Source organism: Camelus ferus, chromosome 15 (genome assembly GCF_009834535.1).
Source record: "Camelus ferus isolate YT-003-E chromosome 15, BCGSAC_Cfer_1.0, whole genome shotgun sequence".
Taxonomy (NCBI): domain Eukaryota; kingdom Metazoa; phylum Chordata; class Mammalia; order Artiodactyla; family Camelidae; genus Camelus; species Camelus ferus.
Window position 1 is genome coordinate 22,194,411 of NC_045710.1, and position 17,027 is coordinate 22,211,437.

Here is a 17,027-nt window from a genome sequence, read left to right on the forward strand (position 1 = left end):
GGGCTAGCAAACTATGACCCACAGGCAAATACACCCAATGGCCTATTTTTATAAATAAAGTTTTATTGGAACATTACCACACTCATTGGTCTACATATTGTCTGTGGCTGTTTTCATGCTACAAAGAGGAGTATGTTAAGTATAGTTAAGTAACTATGACAGAGACTGTATGACTACAGAGTCTAAAATAGTTACTATCTTGCTTTTTTTACTGTTTGCTGACCCCCATTTTAAAGAATCCTTCAGTTAATCTTAATTGACCCAAATTATGCCTCATGAATGTCCTTAACACATGATTAAGTGACCACAAGAATTCAGTTTATTCTGCCTGGGCCTTTCTTCTCAATGTATAAGGGGCAGAGTTTTGTCTAGATGGTTTCCAATGTCTGCATTAATCATCATTCTGATTCTCAGCCAATGAGCAATTTCCTTCATGAGGTTTATTTATTTCTGATTATCTGAGACATCTACAACTCTTAAGAGATTGGGGAAGCCTTGGCAGGACACATCAGGAGACACAAGTTCCAGTCCTGTCTTTGCCCCTAACTAACTAAACCTTCTGGTGCTTTGCTTCTGTAAAATGAGGAGTCTGGACAGATGAGGATGAAATTTCCTTAAAACAGAGAATTATGATCCAGTGTGTGAAGTGCCTCGTGGAAGGCCACAATGGCTGCTATGAAAGCCCAAGGTATGATACCACACCTAGATTTACAAAGGAGAAAGGACTCAGAGAAGGCTTCTTGGAGGAAGTGATGCCTGATCTGAGTCTTGAAGAATGGGGAAGACTTTATGCTGCTGGAGAACAAACTGAGCATCAAGCAAAAAGGCCCCTTATTGAAACCATCATTTTATTTGGTTGAATAGGAAATGTCACCATTTTCAATATCTAAATGCCAGAAGAATTCTCTCTAAATTCAGACTCTAATGTGTGCATTACACTCTGCTTATGGATGTGCATCATGGAAGTTCACACTGTCAGCAACTTGTTACAATATAGTCACCTTTTTTGAAAAGAGATTTTTTTCTTTTTCATCCAAATATGAAGGTCACACACCCAGGTTTTGGAAAAAAAATCAGTTGCCATAGGAATAGGCGGTGTGATGACTGTTGCATAAGAAAGACACCAAGGCTTCTTGAGAAAATGATAAATCAGAGAGTGTCGGCAAAGGATGATTCCAGAGCTAGTCAAAGTCAATGAGAGGCGAGATAACTGACTTCAAACAACTTTAGCTGTGGGATTAAGCAGCATGCTTACACAGCATTCATCTCTATGTAGCTAAACCACCCAAATATCCACAACAATAGATTCTGAAAGGAAGAGAATGATCTGAGTTGACCTAACCATGCAATCTCAGCAATGATTCCTAAGTAATGGCAAGTTCTCTGATAATTCTGACTGCCTATACTGATGTCAGAAGTAGAGTTTATTCATGCAGTCAACAAATACCAACTATGTACCAGAACTTTTCTAGATACCAAGGACACAGCCATGAACAAATGAGACAAAAATCCTTGTGGAACTCACATTCTAGCATATCACCCTCATATGCAGAAAATTGCAGAGTTTTCCCTTCTATCCAATGGGATATCTTGCTTTTCTGAACAGTCCCCAAAGGACATTGTTCAAAAGAGTCTTGGTCACAGCTGAGCCAGCGCTCTCCTGAACACTTGTCCCTCAATCTTATACTCTGTGTCATGGCTATGCACAGGACAGGGAATACAGCCAAGGCAGCCTGATGCTTTTTCCTTGTCGAGCCCTCACTATCCAGCCAAATGACTCATAAAACCTCAAAGCAAAATTGCTCATAACCTTTGTACTACTTGTGGGAATACTGATAAGAGCATAGTCCTGACTTCTGAAAAGAATTTAGGTGCAAAATGTGCCCTAAAAAGAGGCAAATTTAAATGTCCAATTTAATATAAATTATATTAAAAATTAATTTAAATTATTATAAAATTATAAATTAATGGATAGGTAAATTACTGTCTTCACATGAAATGAAATAACAAGCAGCCATTAAGATGATACTTACAAAGATTCTATGCTAATGTGGGAAAATATTTATTATAAAAGGTAATCAAGCAGAACTATAAATATTCAGTAGAGCAAGTATGTATAAAAATGTACTAAGAAAAATGAAAGCCTTAATGAAAATGTTCTAAAACATTAGCAATCCATATACTTAGGTGTTGAAATTATGAGAATTTTTCTACTTTTGTACTTTCCATTTTTTATTTAGTAAACATTTGCTTTTTATAATTTAAAAAAATTAATTTAAGCCTAAATACAGTTTTTAAAAGGCAAGAATGAGGCAACAAGAAGAAATATAAAACAGCTTATCATGGTAGCTAAGAGCCTGAGATCCGGATTCAAACTCCCTGGGTCTGAACCCTGGCTCCTAGTCACTGTGTGACCTTGGGCAAGTTATTTAACCTTTTCTTGCACCAGTTTCCCACCTGCAAAATTGGAATGATAATTAATGGTGCCTACCTAAATGGACTGGTATGAGGATTAGTAAATAACTCACATAGTGTTTAGTAAAGAGTGCAATACCTTGTAAGCACTCAAAATGAAAACAAATTCAATAGTCCAATGGCCTCAAAGAAAGAGTTTACGCAAGAGGAATGATGGACAAACATCACATCTTTATGCCTCAGGAACAATGCACTCACCCAGAGTTGTGTTCTCAGTGGGGAATTTTCCCTCAGGAAGAATCAATTCCTAAATCCTTTACACATAGTTTAAATTTTCCCCTGAAGAAGATGGAAAGTATGTTGATATTCATTTTATGAGTAATTACTTTCTCGGTTTTTTAATGTACTGATCATAATTTATTGAGGCAAAGTACCTTTTGGCTTTAAAAACAAGTCTAAAACTTATGTTAATAGGCTTGTTAGAAAACACTAACATTACTGTAAGATGAAATGAACTCATAAAATATTGTTTATGGTGCTATCAGACAATAGTTAACTAGAAGATAAAAGTAATTGTCAGATAAAATCACATTTTTCTGTCAAATGTCTTTTCCAAAAATAGTGTAATCAAAAGCTGGCCTCTTATCGCCTATATCCAACATCTTTCTTTCGGTGCAAATTGAACCACCTAAATCTGGGTAAAATGGTTAGTAAATACCTGCAGAAAGGACATTTATTTATGAAATTTTAGTTCTTATTGCTTGCCAATAATTCTCTTACTAAAAGAGTGATAATTCAGTTAAAATTGCATAAATATTAAATCTCGACTGATAAAAAAGATCCAGAGGACAAGAAAGGATTATAAGGAAAGACAGTTTAAAACTTGTTTCTCTACACTTCCTTTTCCCAAAATGAGGCATCACTTTTCCCTTACCAGAGAGGATCATGCCTTTCAGCTTCCAGATGAATTCTTTACCTAATTTCTAATATAGATTTCCTTGATTGTTTTTGACCCTATAAATTCCCTACTCAAAATTAGGCTGTGATTCTGTTCCAGTTATTGACTTGGTTTGGCAACTTTTCTCTCTCCATGGATTCAGAGTATCTGTCTGCTTAACAAAGTGAAAAGGTCTTGAACCATGGAGTTTCACAGGCTTAGATTTGAATCTGGCTGGGTACTAGCTGTATCATCTTCTGAGTCACTTAACCTTACACAGCCTCAGTTTCTTTGCCTATAAAGTGGGCACAATAAATACGCATCTCACAAGTTACAATGGGGCTACATGGGACAACAGATGCTAAATGACTGGGTATGATAGGCAACTGAATCATGTGCTCTTTCCTTCCTCTATGAGTCTTTTTGAGCATTCTCCAAATCCTGAAAGCCCTTTGTTTTTTTCTCAGAACTGAGGGCAGAGTTTTCCTAAGCTTGGGGGTTTTATTCAACACATCTGGGCTCTGGGTTAACTTCAACCCATTCACACCTATGTGCCACGGAAACTTAAAAGGAGTTGGTGGTGAGCGCAGTCCCTTTCCGGTGGGCCTTGAGAAGTGAGGCTTTTGCTCAGGCCAGTGGGTTCCCCTACGTTCTCTTTCCCACCTTGAAGCCTGCGATCTGGCTCTGCCCATCTCCCTGCCAAAATAAATTGATCCAATCCCTCTGTGCCGAGTTCCCTTTGGGAGATGCCAATACTTAGACTCCCTCAAGATCCCAGAACCAGCCCGCCCACAACCCTGGGGGGGGGGGGGAGTAAAAAAGTGAAGGAAGAAAGAGAAAGGGTGATGAGCGAGACACCACAAGTGACGCGGGACCGAGGGGAGTTGGAGAGGGAACCGTCTGGGCCAACAGCTCTGCCTCAACCGTCTGAGCTTTCCAGCTCGTCTCCCACCCGGCTCTACCTCTTTCACCCTGAGCCGTCAGAGGATTTAAAGTGGACCCAAGACGCGCACGGGCTGTGGAGAGTGAAGGCGGTGTCTGCCCACGATCGCCTCTCCACTTGCCCGTGCTCCTCCCGCAGTCCCCGCCCCGCCAGGTGCTTCCCGCGCGGCACTCTGCGCTCCTTGCAGCCGCCCGTGCGAGCCCCTCTGCGAGCCTCTGTGCGCGCTGGAGCTGCGCTCTTGGATACCGGGAGCCTGGCAGTGCGCCTCCCTTGGCACCCGCAGGGGAAAACACTACCTGTGGAAGTAATGTGCGCAGAAGAGGCCCAGAAGCACAGTCGCAGGCGGGCCGAAAAGAGAGCGCGGCTGCCCAGCGAGGATCCCCGCGGGTACCACGAAGGAGGGCAGCTCCTGCAGGAACCAGGCGGCGCGGGCGGGCAGCCGGATAGCCGCGGGCATCAGGGTCTCCGAGTGCTTCCCGTAACCAGAGGGCTCTGCGAGGTACAGGACCAGCAACCCCAGGGCAGCCAAAGCGGCGCTGCCTGCCAGCACTGGGCTCTGCTGGCATAGAACAGGCATCGCGCCGTGTTCCCAGCCTGAGGCCACCGCCCGCGCAGAGAAGAGCGCGGCCCCCACGGCCCCTTTATGGAGAGCTAGACGCCACCCCGTGTCCGCCCCTTCGGCCTTGGCTCCCGCCCCTCCATCTTGCCTCCCATCTCAGCACAGCCAGCCCGCCCTGGCTCGACCCAGCACCGATGCCCCTTTCGCAGGGCTGGCACTTAGCAAAAACAGCCAGGGAGGAGAGTGGACGAAGGCTTTGGTGGAGCCCTTCCATTATCCCATATTCGTGCCTTCGCCTGCACTCCCGCCCTCTCCGTCACCTGCCACTGTTCTCCTCCTTTAACTGCCCTTCGTAGATATATTTTTTTTCACCCATCAACCTCTGATGCTGCAACTTCTGAGACTAGGAAATAGAAAACCACAGGGACGATTTAGCCAGGGTTGTTATCCTGCCCTAACACACACTCTGTGTGGTCGCCACGCAGCCCCCACCCTCAGACCATCCCAAGCCAGGATTTCCCCACCCCATCTGGTTCCCTACACTCCTGCACTCCCTGCTGGCTTCCACCCAACCCTGCAACCTTCCTTTGATCCTGGGCTCAGCATCCAGGCACTTCTCACTTCCGCCAGGCCTTCTGATTTGGGACGCCCTGCTTCTTGGCCACTTTTAGCTTCAGTGCCCTCTCCGCACCATCTCGCCCCCAAGCAGGTACCAGCCTCTCCCGGGCCCTAGTTCCTCCGGGACCTCTGTGCATCCCTGGGTCGCCCCTGCATCTGTTAAAGAGGTGCACAGTGATCCTGTCGATCCACCCTAGCCTCTCCTCTTTCCTGGGAGCCCTGGAGCTGACCCAGACTCAGGCTAATGTCTAAGACTTTTGCTGCAGGATGCCCTTTCCCATCTCCCAGAGCAGTTGAGTCGTGTTCCATGAGGGCGCCACTGGAAGTGCAGTTGCACTCAGAACACCTAGATGCGGTTCTTTCTCTCTCCCTTCTACTTGCCGCCTTTCTCTCATTCTTCACTCCCTGGTTCATTATCTATTTCCTCTTCCCTTCTCTGATTCAGTATTCAGACTTTCTTGACTGCCTTCTTCTTTTGTTTTGTACCCCTCTTTTCTTTTCTCTTCCTTCTTTCTTTGACCTGGCTTCCTCCTCTCAGATTGGCCTCTTGCCACCTACTGTTTACTTCACTCTTCATCTATCTTTTTGTACCAACTCTCTCAATTGCTTTATCCCTATTAATTTTCTCCTCTTGTCCCTACTTCAGGCTCCACCCTAGTCTTTCCCTTTCTCCCTCTTCTTCCTTTCAAAGGCACTTTCTACAACCTTCACCCTTAGCTCCCACTCACTGCCTTTCAGGAGACTCACTCAGCATGCCTCTGTCTACCCCTGCCCTGCCCTACCAGCTGTTCCAATGAAAGGTATGCACTGTTTCATCTGTCCACTTTGCAGGGTGTTTCCTGATTCCTGGAACACGGTGATGTATGGTGATACATTAGTGTGACAGTGCACCCTATGCTTACTGAAGAGGTATTTATCACCTCCCTGTTAGGTTAAAAATTAAACTGTAATCATGCTTCAGTTTTCAACTGATCACCATGCAGGAACCACCCATACCACTGAAGCACTCTCCATGGTAACCAGGTGTAAGCTCTCAGCTCCCTAGAGCTGTGTTTGCACTGGCTTTACAAATCCAGTCTGAGATTCTTCACTGACTACCCGCTAGTTGAGGACACCCAAATCTAGATCTCCAGCAAAGACAGGAACTTCTGATCTGCATTTCCTCCCTGCTGGACAACTCCACCTGGATGTCATGCTTTAGTGGTAGGAATCATGTTTTTAGAGTGAAGACCACCTTCCTAACAAAATGCTAAATCAATCCCCCCAAAAGATCAAGATGATTCACAAGTAAGTTAACAAACCTCAACCCTCTTTAAAGGAAGGCAATTACATACAGACAAGTAACAATGTAGCCTTCACAATATTCAGCATCCCTCAAGTTATTAGAAATGTTGCACTGACTTCTAACACCAACTACTCAAGTTGAGCCAAACTTCACAGGTTTAGGACACAATCCTCCACAAGACTGCCCTCACTTCAGACACAATTTCAGGGGTCTCCAAGCCACACACACTTCTGAACAGCTCACTACAAATCTGGGGGTTCCCACTAACTCTTCAGGTTTAATAATTCAATAGAACAACTCACAGAACTCAGGAAAGCACTATATTTATGATGACAGCTTTACCATATTAAAAAAAAAAAGATATAAATCAGAACCAGCCAAAAGAAGACATGCGTAAGATTGGGTCAAGGCAGGGAGGGTCCCAAATATGAAGTTTTCTTGTCCTCTCCCCATGAAATCAGGATCTACCACCTTCTCAGCACATCAGTATGTGACAATATGCAGTGTCTTGCCTACCAGAAAAGCTCATCCAAGCTTCAGAGTCCATATTTTTTTAAAGGTTTCATTATGTAAGTGCAATTGATTGAATCATTGTCCATGTGACTGAACTCAGTATCTGGCTCCCCTCTGCTCCCCAGAGGTCAAGTTAATATCACGTGGCTCAAAAACATAACCCTCTAATCATATGGCTGGTCATTCTGACATAGCTAGCCCTCATCCTGAGTCATCAACTTAGTATAAACTAAGAATATAACAACACTGTTTTATGAAGTTTTAATGTAATGATGTATCAGGTATGACAATTATAACATAAAGGATGAAGAGAAATGAGTTTATAAGATTACAAAATTTCTATCTTTTAAGTGAAACATATAACTAGAGTTATAGAACTATATAACCACATAGTCGTACAACTATATGACTATATAGTTATAGAAGGATAACCACACTGTGAAAGTTATAAATGTAATTATGGTCCATAGGGCAACCCTATAAAAAATGTAATAACTACTATGTATAGGGATGGATGTTACTGTTGTGATCATTTCACAGTATATACAAGTATCAAATCACTATGTCGTACACCTGAAAATAATACAGTATTTCAATTACACCTCAATTTAAAAAAAACTATAAATTCAACAGGAGAATTAAAATAAAATCTAAAAAAAACAAATAATCCAAGAGGAAGGGGGCAGGAAAGGAATAACAAGAACAAAACACAAAAGAGTTAAATGGTAAGAACAGCTTGGAAAGAAAGAAGTAAAACTATATTCACAAATGACATGATCTTATATATAAAAATGATAAGGAATTTAAAAAAAACAAAAACAAACAAAACATAAATACAAAACAGAAACAGACTCATAGACATAGAATACAAACTTGTGGTTGCCAAGGGGGCAAGGGTTGGGAAGGGATAGACTCGGATTTCAAATTGTAGACTAGATAAACAAGATTATACTGTATAGCACAGGGAAATATATATAAGATCATATGTTAGCTCACAGAGAAAAAATGTGACAATGAATATATATATGTTCATGTATAACTGAAAAATTCAGCTCTACTGGAACTTGACACAACACTGTAAAATTAGTATAAATCAATAAAAAATGTTTAAAAAATGCTAAGGAATCTTCTAAAACTATTAGAACAAATAAGTGACTTCAGTAAGGTTGCAGGATACATGATCAATATACGAAAGTCACTTTTATTTCTATAAACTAGCATGAAAATCTGAAATGAAATTACAAAAACAATCCAGTTGTAATCAAAAAGAGCAAAATACTAGGGAAAAATTTAACAAATGAAGAACAAGGCTTATACACTGAAAACTACAAACAATGTTGAAAGAAATTAAAGAACTTTTAAATAAATGGAAAGATATCCCATATTCATGGATTGGAAGACTTAATATTATTTAGATGTTATGTTCCCTGCTATAGATTGAATTGTGTTCCCACAAAATTCACATGTTGAAACCCGAACCCCAGTGTGACTATATCGGAAGCTAGGGTCTTTAGAAGGTAGTAAGGTTAAATGAAGTCATGTCTAATCAGGTATAGAACTGTGGCCTTTTGAGAGGAGGAAGATCTCTCAATCTCTCTTCCTCCCTCTGTCTCTCTCCTCTCCCTCTCCCCACTGACCCCCCAACCCCCACCACGTTCAGACACTGTGAGAAGGCAGCCATCTACAACCCAAGGAGAGATTTCTTGCCACATACCAATCCTGCCAGTACCTTGATCTTTGGCTTCTTGTCTCCATAATTGTGAAAATAAATTCCTATTGTTTAAGACACCAAATCAATGGTATTTTGTTATGGCAGCCAGAGCAGAATAAGACACCTTCAAAATGATCTGTGTATTCAACTCAAAATCTTAATTGACTTTTCAGAAATGGTAAAGTTAAGCCTAAAATTCACATGGAAATGCAAGGCATCCAGAAGAGACAAAACAATCTCTAAAATAAAGAAAAAGAAATTGAAGGACTGGTATTTCTCAATTTCAAAGAAATGATACTACAAAGAAACAACAATCAAGACAGTGTAGAACTAGCATAAGAATAACATATAGATCAATGGAATAGAATTGAGAGTCCAATTATAAATTCATACACATATGGTCAGTTGATTTTCAAGAAGAGCACCAAGATCATTCAACAGGGAAAGAGCAGCCTGTTCAACTAGTCTTGGTACAAATGGATATCCACATGCAAAAGAATGAAACTGGACCCTTACTTCACAACATACACAAAAATTAACTCAAAATTGATCAAACACATAAATATGAGAGTTAAAACTACAAACCTCAAGAAGTGTAAATCTTCATGATCTTAAATTAGGGAATGGTTTCTTAGATATGACACAAAGCACAAGTGATGAAAGAAAAATAGATAAACTGACTTCATTAAGACTAAAAACTTCCCTGTAAGTAATACCATCAAGAAAGGGAAAAGATCAGTCACTATGCTGTGCATTAGATTTCCAGAACTTAGTTATCTACTAGTAGCACATTTGTACCCTCTAACACTATCTACACGATTCCCCCATACCCCAGCCCCTGGTAACCACTATTCTACTCTCCTTTTCTATGAATTCAGCTTGTTACATTTCACATATAAGTAATATCATAAAATATTTTTCTTTCTCTATGTGGGTTATCTTACTTAGCTTAATATTCTCAGGGTCCATCCATGTTGTCGCAGTTGGTAGCACTTTCTTTTTTCTTGCGGCAGGATGATATCCCATTGTATATGTATACCACATCTTCTTAACCATTCATTCATTGATGGATGCTTAGGTTGTTTTCCTATCTTGGCTATTGTGAAGTAATGCTGCAGTCAACATAAGAGTGCAGACATCTTTTGGATACCCAGTTTTCACATTCTTTGGATATATATACCCAAAAGTGGGATTGCTGGATCTCATGGTAGTTCTACTTTTAATTTTTTGTGGAACCTCCATACTGTTTTCCATGGTGACTGAACTAATTTACATTCCCATCAACAGTGTAAAGGGCTTCCCTTATCTCTACATCTTTGCCAACACTTATTACCTCTTCTCTTCTTGATGACAGCCATTCTAACAGGTGTGAGGTAGTATCTCATTGTGGTTTTGATTTCCATTTCTCTGATAATTAGTGATGTTGAGCATCTTTTCATGTACCTATTAGCCATTTGAATTTCCTCTTTAGAAAAATGTCTGCTCAGTTCCTCTGCCCATTCTTTAATTGGGTTGTTTGTTTTTGTTGTTGTTGTTAAGTTGTATGAGTTCTTTATATATTTTGGATATTAACCTCTTATCTAATATATATATGGTTTGCAAATATTTTCTCTGTTTCATATGTTGCCTTCATTTTGTTGATTATTTCTTTTGCTGTGTGGAAGCTTTTTTGTCTGATGTAATCCAACTTGTTTATATTTGCTTTTGTTGCTTGTGCTTTTGGTGACATGTCAAAAAATAATAATAATAACTGCCAAGACTGATGTCAAGAAGCTTCTTCCCCATGTTTTCTTTTTGGAATTTTATGGTATCAGGCTTTATGTTAAAGTCTTCAATCCACTGCAAGTTAATTTTTGTGAGTAGTATAAGATAGGGGTTCAATTTTATTTTTCTGAATATCCAGTTTTTTCCAACACCATTTATTAAAGAGACTATCCTTTCCTCATTGAGTGCTCTGGCTCCCTTGGCAAATATTAGTTGATTGTATATGCAGGGTGTTATTTCTGGGCTCTTTCTTCAGTTCCATTGGTCTACTTGTCTATTTTAATGCCAGTAACATACTGTTTGAATTACTGCAGATTTGTAGTATAGTTTGATTTTCAACAAAAGTTACCAATGCTACCCAATGGAGGAAAAACATGGTGCTGGAACAACTGGATTTCTCTTTGGAAAAAATGTACTTCAGTTCTTCCTTTACATCATATACAAAATCAACTTAAAATAGGTCATAGATCTTAATGTATGAATTAAAACTTTTAAATTCCAGAAGAAAACACTGCATAGAATCTTTGTGACATTGGGTTAGGTACAGATTTCTTAAGACACTCCAAAGAACAAAGTATAAAAGAAAAATAATAAATATCAACTTCATAAAGATTAAAAACTTTGGCTTTTTCCAAAGACACAGAGAGACTAAATGGTAAGCCATATATTTGGAAAACATTTTTGCCACACATATATTCAATAAAGGAATTGTATCCAGAATACGTAAATAAGTTTCACAATTCAATAATTAAATGACATAAAACCCAATTAACATGGGCAAAATATTTTAATAGACATTTCACAAAGAAGATCTACAAATAATGAATAAGCACATGAAAATATGTTCACCACACTGGCCATCAGAAAAATATAAGTTAAAGCACAATATGGTAATACTACATACCCACAAAAGTGTTAAAAATTTAAGAGTGAAAATTCTCAGTGTTGACAAGGATGTGTAACAACTTGAAATCTCATACACTGAGATGTAAAATGGTACAACCACTTTGGAAAACAGTACACAGTACCTTATAGCGTTAAATACACATTTACCATGTGTCCCAGTAATTCCTCTCACTTAAGTATTTACCCAAGAAGAAAGGAAACTTATGTCCATACAAAACATGTATCTGAAAATTCAAAGCAACATTATTCATAAAGGCCCAAAACTGGAAGCAATCCAAATGTTCACCAACAGATGAATGTGCAAAAAAAAAAAAAAAAAAAAAGTAGTCTAATTATACCATGGACCATTACTCAGCAATAGAAAGGAAAAGAAATACATGCAATAACATGGATGACTCTCAAAAACATCATGCTAATTAAGTCAAACACAAAATATTAGGTAATATATATCAGTAGCATACACACATCCAGTTGTGACAACCAAAAACATATCCAGTCATTGCCAAATGTTCCCTGGGGAGGCAAAATTGCCACCAGTGAGAATCTCTAGTTTAGACACAGTTGAGTGTCTTGTACTTAATATATATATAAATAATACTGTTATTATAAGCTTGCTCTATTTAAGGAAATATTATAATCTAATTATTCTATTCTCTTTGGTAAAAAGTAAGTTATACCAATTTATTTGCTGATGGATGAATGGATGGATAAATGATTGATACATAGATTCACAAATACATAGATAGATTTTACCAACTCTTGTGCAAACCAGAAAAGCAAGCTGTGATAAAGCAGCAGTGTATAAATTATAAACAGAGAGGCAGAATTTACTAAGAATACTGATCAGTTAAAGAAATAAAAAACATACTGTCAAGCAAAATTAGGTCCCTCAAAGGAGAATCGTTATAAAATCTGAGTTTTAAATTTTTTTCTTCTGAATTTAGCAGTAAATCAGTTTTCTTTTTTCAGTGCCCAAGTCCCTTACAATAATAACAACCGCCTCTTTTTTAATCAAATTAGAAATTCCTAAAAAAAATTAATCTGTAATTATTCATGTTAGTAGCTTCACCAATGAAAGTTCTAGAGTTAGTTTCTGTTGTATGTATCCAAAGGTGCCTAAATAACAGTGTATTATTATATTGAAAGCAACTGTTCATGAGTTTCCCTCAAAACCACATCTTATTCACCTTTCAAACCTCCAAATTTAAAATAATTTCTGGCCCATAAAACATACTGTATAGATATTTCCTGGACAGAGAACTGTAGTATGGATTCAACTTTGTTCTCCCCGGGTCTTCCCTGCTACTTCCTTTCTCACCAATCTTTAGAAACATTACCCGTGCCATTCATTAATTAATTTCCATTTTTGAACACTCCAGGCTAGGAAAAACAATTTTTTTCTCTCCCTAAATTTTTATTTCAATCCATAAAATAGGACCTTTGAGGAAGAGAGCTTCTTTCCTCTCCCTTCACTCATTCTCCCTACAGAGGAGGTGCATACAGTGGCCGACGTGGGGGATGATATATCTGATGGGCGGATTTGGAGAAGGATAAATGCATATGCAGCAGTCTCCCTTCTCTTGCTGTCAGAACAGCCCTCCTTGTGATGCAAGCAGTCTTCTCTTTTCTAAATGTTGCTTATAGAAACAAGCTCTGGCACTGTAGTTGAAAGAGGAGAAGCCCTGAGTTATTTGAGCTCCTCCACCTCAGTGTGAGTAAGCCAATTCAATTCAAGAGAAAAGTATTAGGAAGCATAATAGGGACTACAGGTCAAAGCTGTGTTCTCCAAAGTAACTTTATCAATGAAACTGATATGGGGGTGGCTGTTATTGTTGCTACTGGATTTTTATGAGAGAGGGATTTAAAAAAGTGGGCTCCACCAATAGACAAATGATACAAATATCAAAATTTTTAGATTCAGGGGCTCTTATTCATATAACACCAAAACTCATCTCATCTGCTTGGAAATTCATTCTTCAAAACTCAGCTCAAATTTACCTCTCCTTTGAAGCTTTCCTGGAAAGAATTAACTTCTCCCTGTTCCACATGTTCATAGGACTTTCTATACGTCTGTACTGTATCACTTGCCACAACTGTTACAAGTTTCTGTTCACGTGATCATTTCCTCTATTAGAATGTGAAATCCTTAAGAGCAGCATAGCATAACTATTAAGATAATAGGCTTGCAGTCAAACATTGGCTCTTTCCCTTACTATTAATAGTTTTACTACCATAAGCATCTGAGAATCTTTCTGAGACTGATTTTCTATGTCAGTAAAATGGGTATGTTAATACTATAATGGGCAGTAGTTTTAAAGATATAAGTGACAGAAACCTACCTCAAACTAGATTAAGTAAGAATATATATATAATTACACATGTATGTATGCATACATATATATAATTACACATGTACATATGTATGTACATATGCATTCATAGTGGGAAACGCAAAAGGTGGCTTCAAGGCAAGGCTGGATCTAGGGGTTCAGCAATTATCATTACTCTCCCATTCATCATCTATTAACCCTACTGTCTTCTTCTTTGTTCTCAGGGAGAGCATTCTAGCAGCTCCAGATTTAGACAGACCTTAGTTCTTGCAATCTAAGAAGTAGATTCCTCCATTAAGAGATCATTCTCCTAAAAGAACTCAACCCCTGATTGGGTCATATTCCTGGAAGAAGCACTGTCCAAAGGTACATCATGTTCCCTTAATGAGGCTCATTATATGCCCATCCTATGGCCAGGAAGCTTTCACTGACAATCCCACAAGACCTAAAATTCACATGGGGTGTGTGTATGTGCATGCACATGCAGGGGTGGAAGTTAGTCACAGCACAGTGCAAAAAATAGCAAATACTCAAACTGTTTCAAGAAGAAAGGTCTATTATGCAGGGGATTACAAAATCATTGGAAGGGGCTGGAATAGTTAAGGTCAAGACACTGCTGCTGGGCTTCAAAATCACCTTCACAGTCATACCACTGTAACTGAGATGTAGAGGTCTAGAAACTGCTGTCAGTTTCTTGAAGTGTCCCGTGGAGCTGGTGAACATACTGTGGAAAGCAGGTTCTCGCAGCTATGAAGGCTCATTTTTGCAGAACCCTCCCATACCCATCACCAGGACAGGTAGGCCGGCCTCTATCTCCCTTTCACATTCTAAGCATCATGGGAGTGCCTCTCACTGGCAGGACCTAAATCATGTCCAGAACACTAACTGCAAGGGAGTGTTATTCAGGGTAGTCCCAGGACAACAAGGAGGTCATAAGAGGGAAAGATTTGGTTGATGACTACCAACAAACAGTACTGAACACTGACAACCAAAACTAACAGATCAGATAACTGGTTTTAAGTATCTATTTTAATAAACACTTTGCAGTTTTACACTTGACCAACAGACATATATGAATTATAACTGCCAGTTTTTTCCAGGTGGAGTTCTAACTTTTTAATGTATTTGCAGGTTGGGGAAAGAGTTCACTTTTTAGTTCCCATGATTATTGTTATATAATAGCTAAATTGTTACAAACAAAAATATCAGAACATCTGTCCCCTAACAACTTGAATTCATTTCTCAAAAACCTGCTAAGTGAAAAGAAGTTAAATGAGCAAACATTCCACTAATTTTAATGAAAAGGAAAACAATATGAATTTCAAAACAAAATACCCAATCAATTTCACAAAAAAGTGTCAATTAATACTGAAATAATTTCATATATATAATTTATAGCAATTTTAATGAATAAAATTTATATTTAAAATGTAATTTAAAGGAGGTTTATTGTACTCACTAAAGAAAAGAAAGAAAAACTGATAATAGGTGGCAGTGGTGTAGGAGGGCTCCAAGAGACAAATTCTTCAGAAGGCACAGTTTTCTTTCTGCACATTTTGTTTATGAATATTTCAACATTTGGTGGATTGTGGCTATCTTACATTCATAATGCACTTAACAATAAAAAGGAATACATAATTGGAACAAAATAAAAGCTAAATGTAAGAACATTTTTAAACATATGGAATCATGCACATATACATCAGACTAAATAACCATGCTACTTCTTCACCCCACTTACTTAGCGTATGTACATAAAGCAAAATGTTTGGGGCTTATCCAAACACATTGTGCAGTTCAATTCTGTTCTATGTGCTATTTTCTGATTAGAAACTGGTCTGTCAAGTAAACTGATGAATCTTTGCCTAAAATCATAATGTTGAAATATTACTTCTTTATGAAATTTACTTAATGTGTTTCATGGTAAAAATATATATCAAAAAATGTCCAAAAAGTGACATAATTTTTCAACTATTGTGTCCCAAAGGTCCTTAACTGAACAGTTCTTATGTAAGGTAAGTCTACACTTGAAAAAAGCATGTAATTTCAGTAAATTTACCTGCACTGAGAGGACTGTAGGCTCCCAGAAACACATTAAGAATTAAATGAATTAAAGTATGCAAAGTGTTTAGAACTAGGCTTGAAACATAAGAGATTTATTAGTATTAAGTAATAGTCTCAAATTTTAAATGAAACACTGTTCTTAAATGTGTGATATTCCACTTCCAGTTTAAAATCAAATTAAAAACAATATTGGTGAAACTTATTTAAGCTAGACTGATGCTGGACCAGGACAATAGAAAACAACACTGCAGCCAACACCAATCTAGCAAATACTGAATAATAAGCAATAGCAGTTTACTAACGAGTAAAGGGCAAGAGTGTACAAAGAGATACTCTCTGTGATACAGTCATATGGGAAAGTCCAAAAGCTGAGATTGGACCAGGAATATTGAAATAAATTTCCTTACATTCTAACCTTGTTCAAAACAGGATAATACAGAGAAAGGTGAAAATAGTGATGCACTGAAGAAAGCCAAATCTCAATTTCTGATTAGATGAACTCAACACCACACACACCAACAGTCAAGCAGAGGAAGATACAGTCTCATTTTCAGACAAAAATACTATTTACCTCAGTTTCCACTGTTCTATACATAATGTTAAAGATTGATTCAAAAGTATGAGACATAAAAAACCAATATACAAACAACCCATGACAAGAGAAAGAGCACTCAACAGAAACAGACCCAGAGATGATTCAGATATTGGAAGGAATTGGCAAGGAGTTTAACAGCTATAGTTGATATATTACAGTCTGTAGTAGAAAAGGTGAACAAAATGCATGAATAGGGAAAGTTCAGAAGAAAGTTGGAAATTACAGGAAAGAGTTAAATGAATTGTGATAGCTCACAGCGAAAAAAATGTGACAATGAATATCTGTATGTTCATGTATAACTGAAAAATTGTGCTCTACACTGGAATTTGACACAACATTGTAAAATGACTATAACTCAATAAAAAAAATGTAAAAAAAAAACCAATA

At 38.3% G+C, this 17,027-nt stretch overlaps 1 protein-coding gene across 4 annotated transcripts in view; it reads right to left on the reverse strand.

Annotated features, from left to right (window-relative positions):
- SRD5A2 (steroid 5 alpha-reductase 2) overlaps positions 1 to 6,421 on the reverse strand; it is a 39,190-nt gene extending 32,769 nt beyond the window's left edge. For 2 of the 4 annotated variants that reach the window (XR_004326221.1, XM_032497307.1), the window contains exon 1: positions 4,592 to 6,421. Coding sequence is in view for 2 of the 4 variants with exons in the window: in XM_032497307.1 (XP_032353198.1) it covers positions 4,592 to 4,872 (281 nt within the window). In the remaining 2 variants the exon portion in view is untranslated. The remainder of the gene's footprint in view (positions 1 to 4,591) is intronic. The other 2 variants (XR_004326220.1, XM_006183168.3) reach the window with 2 other exon arrangements.
- Positions 6,422 to 17,027: the final 10,606 nt, after the last annotated feature.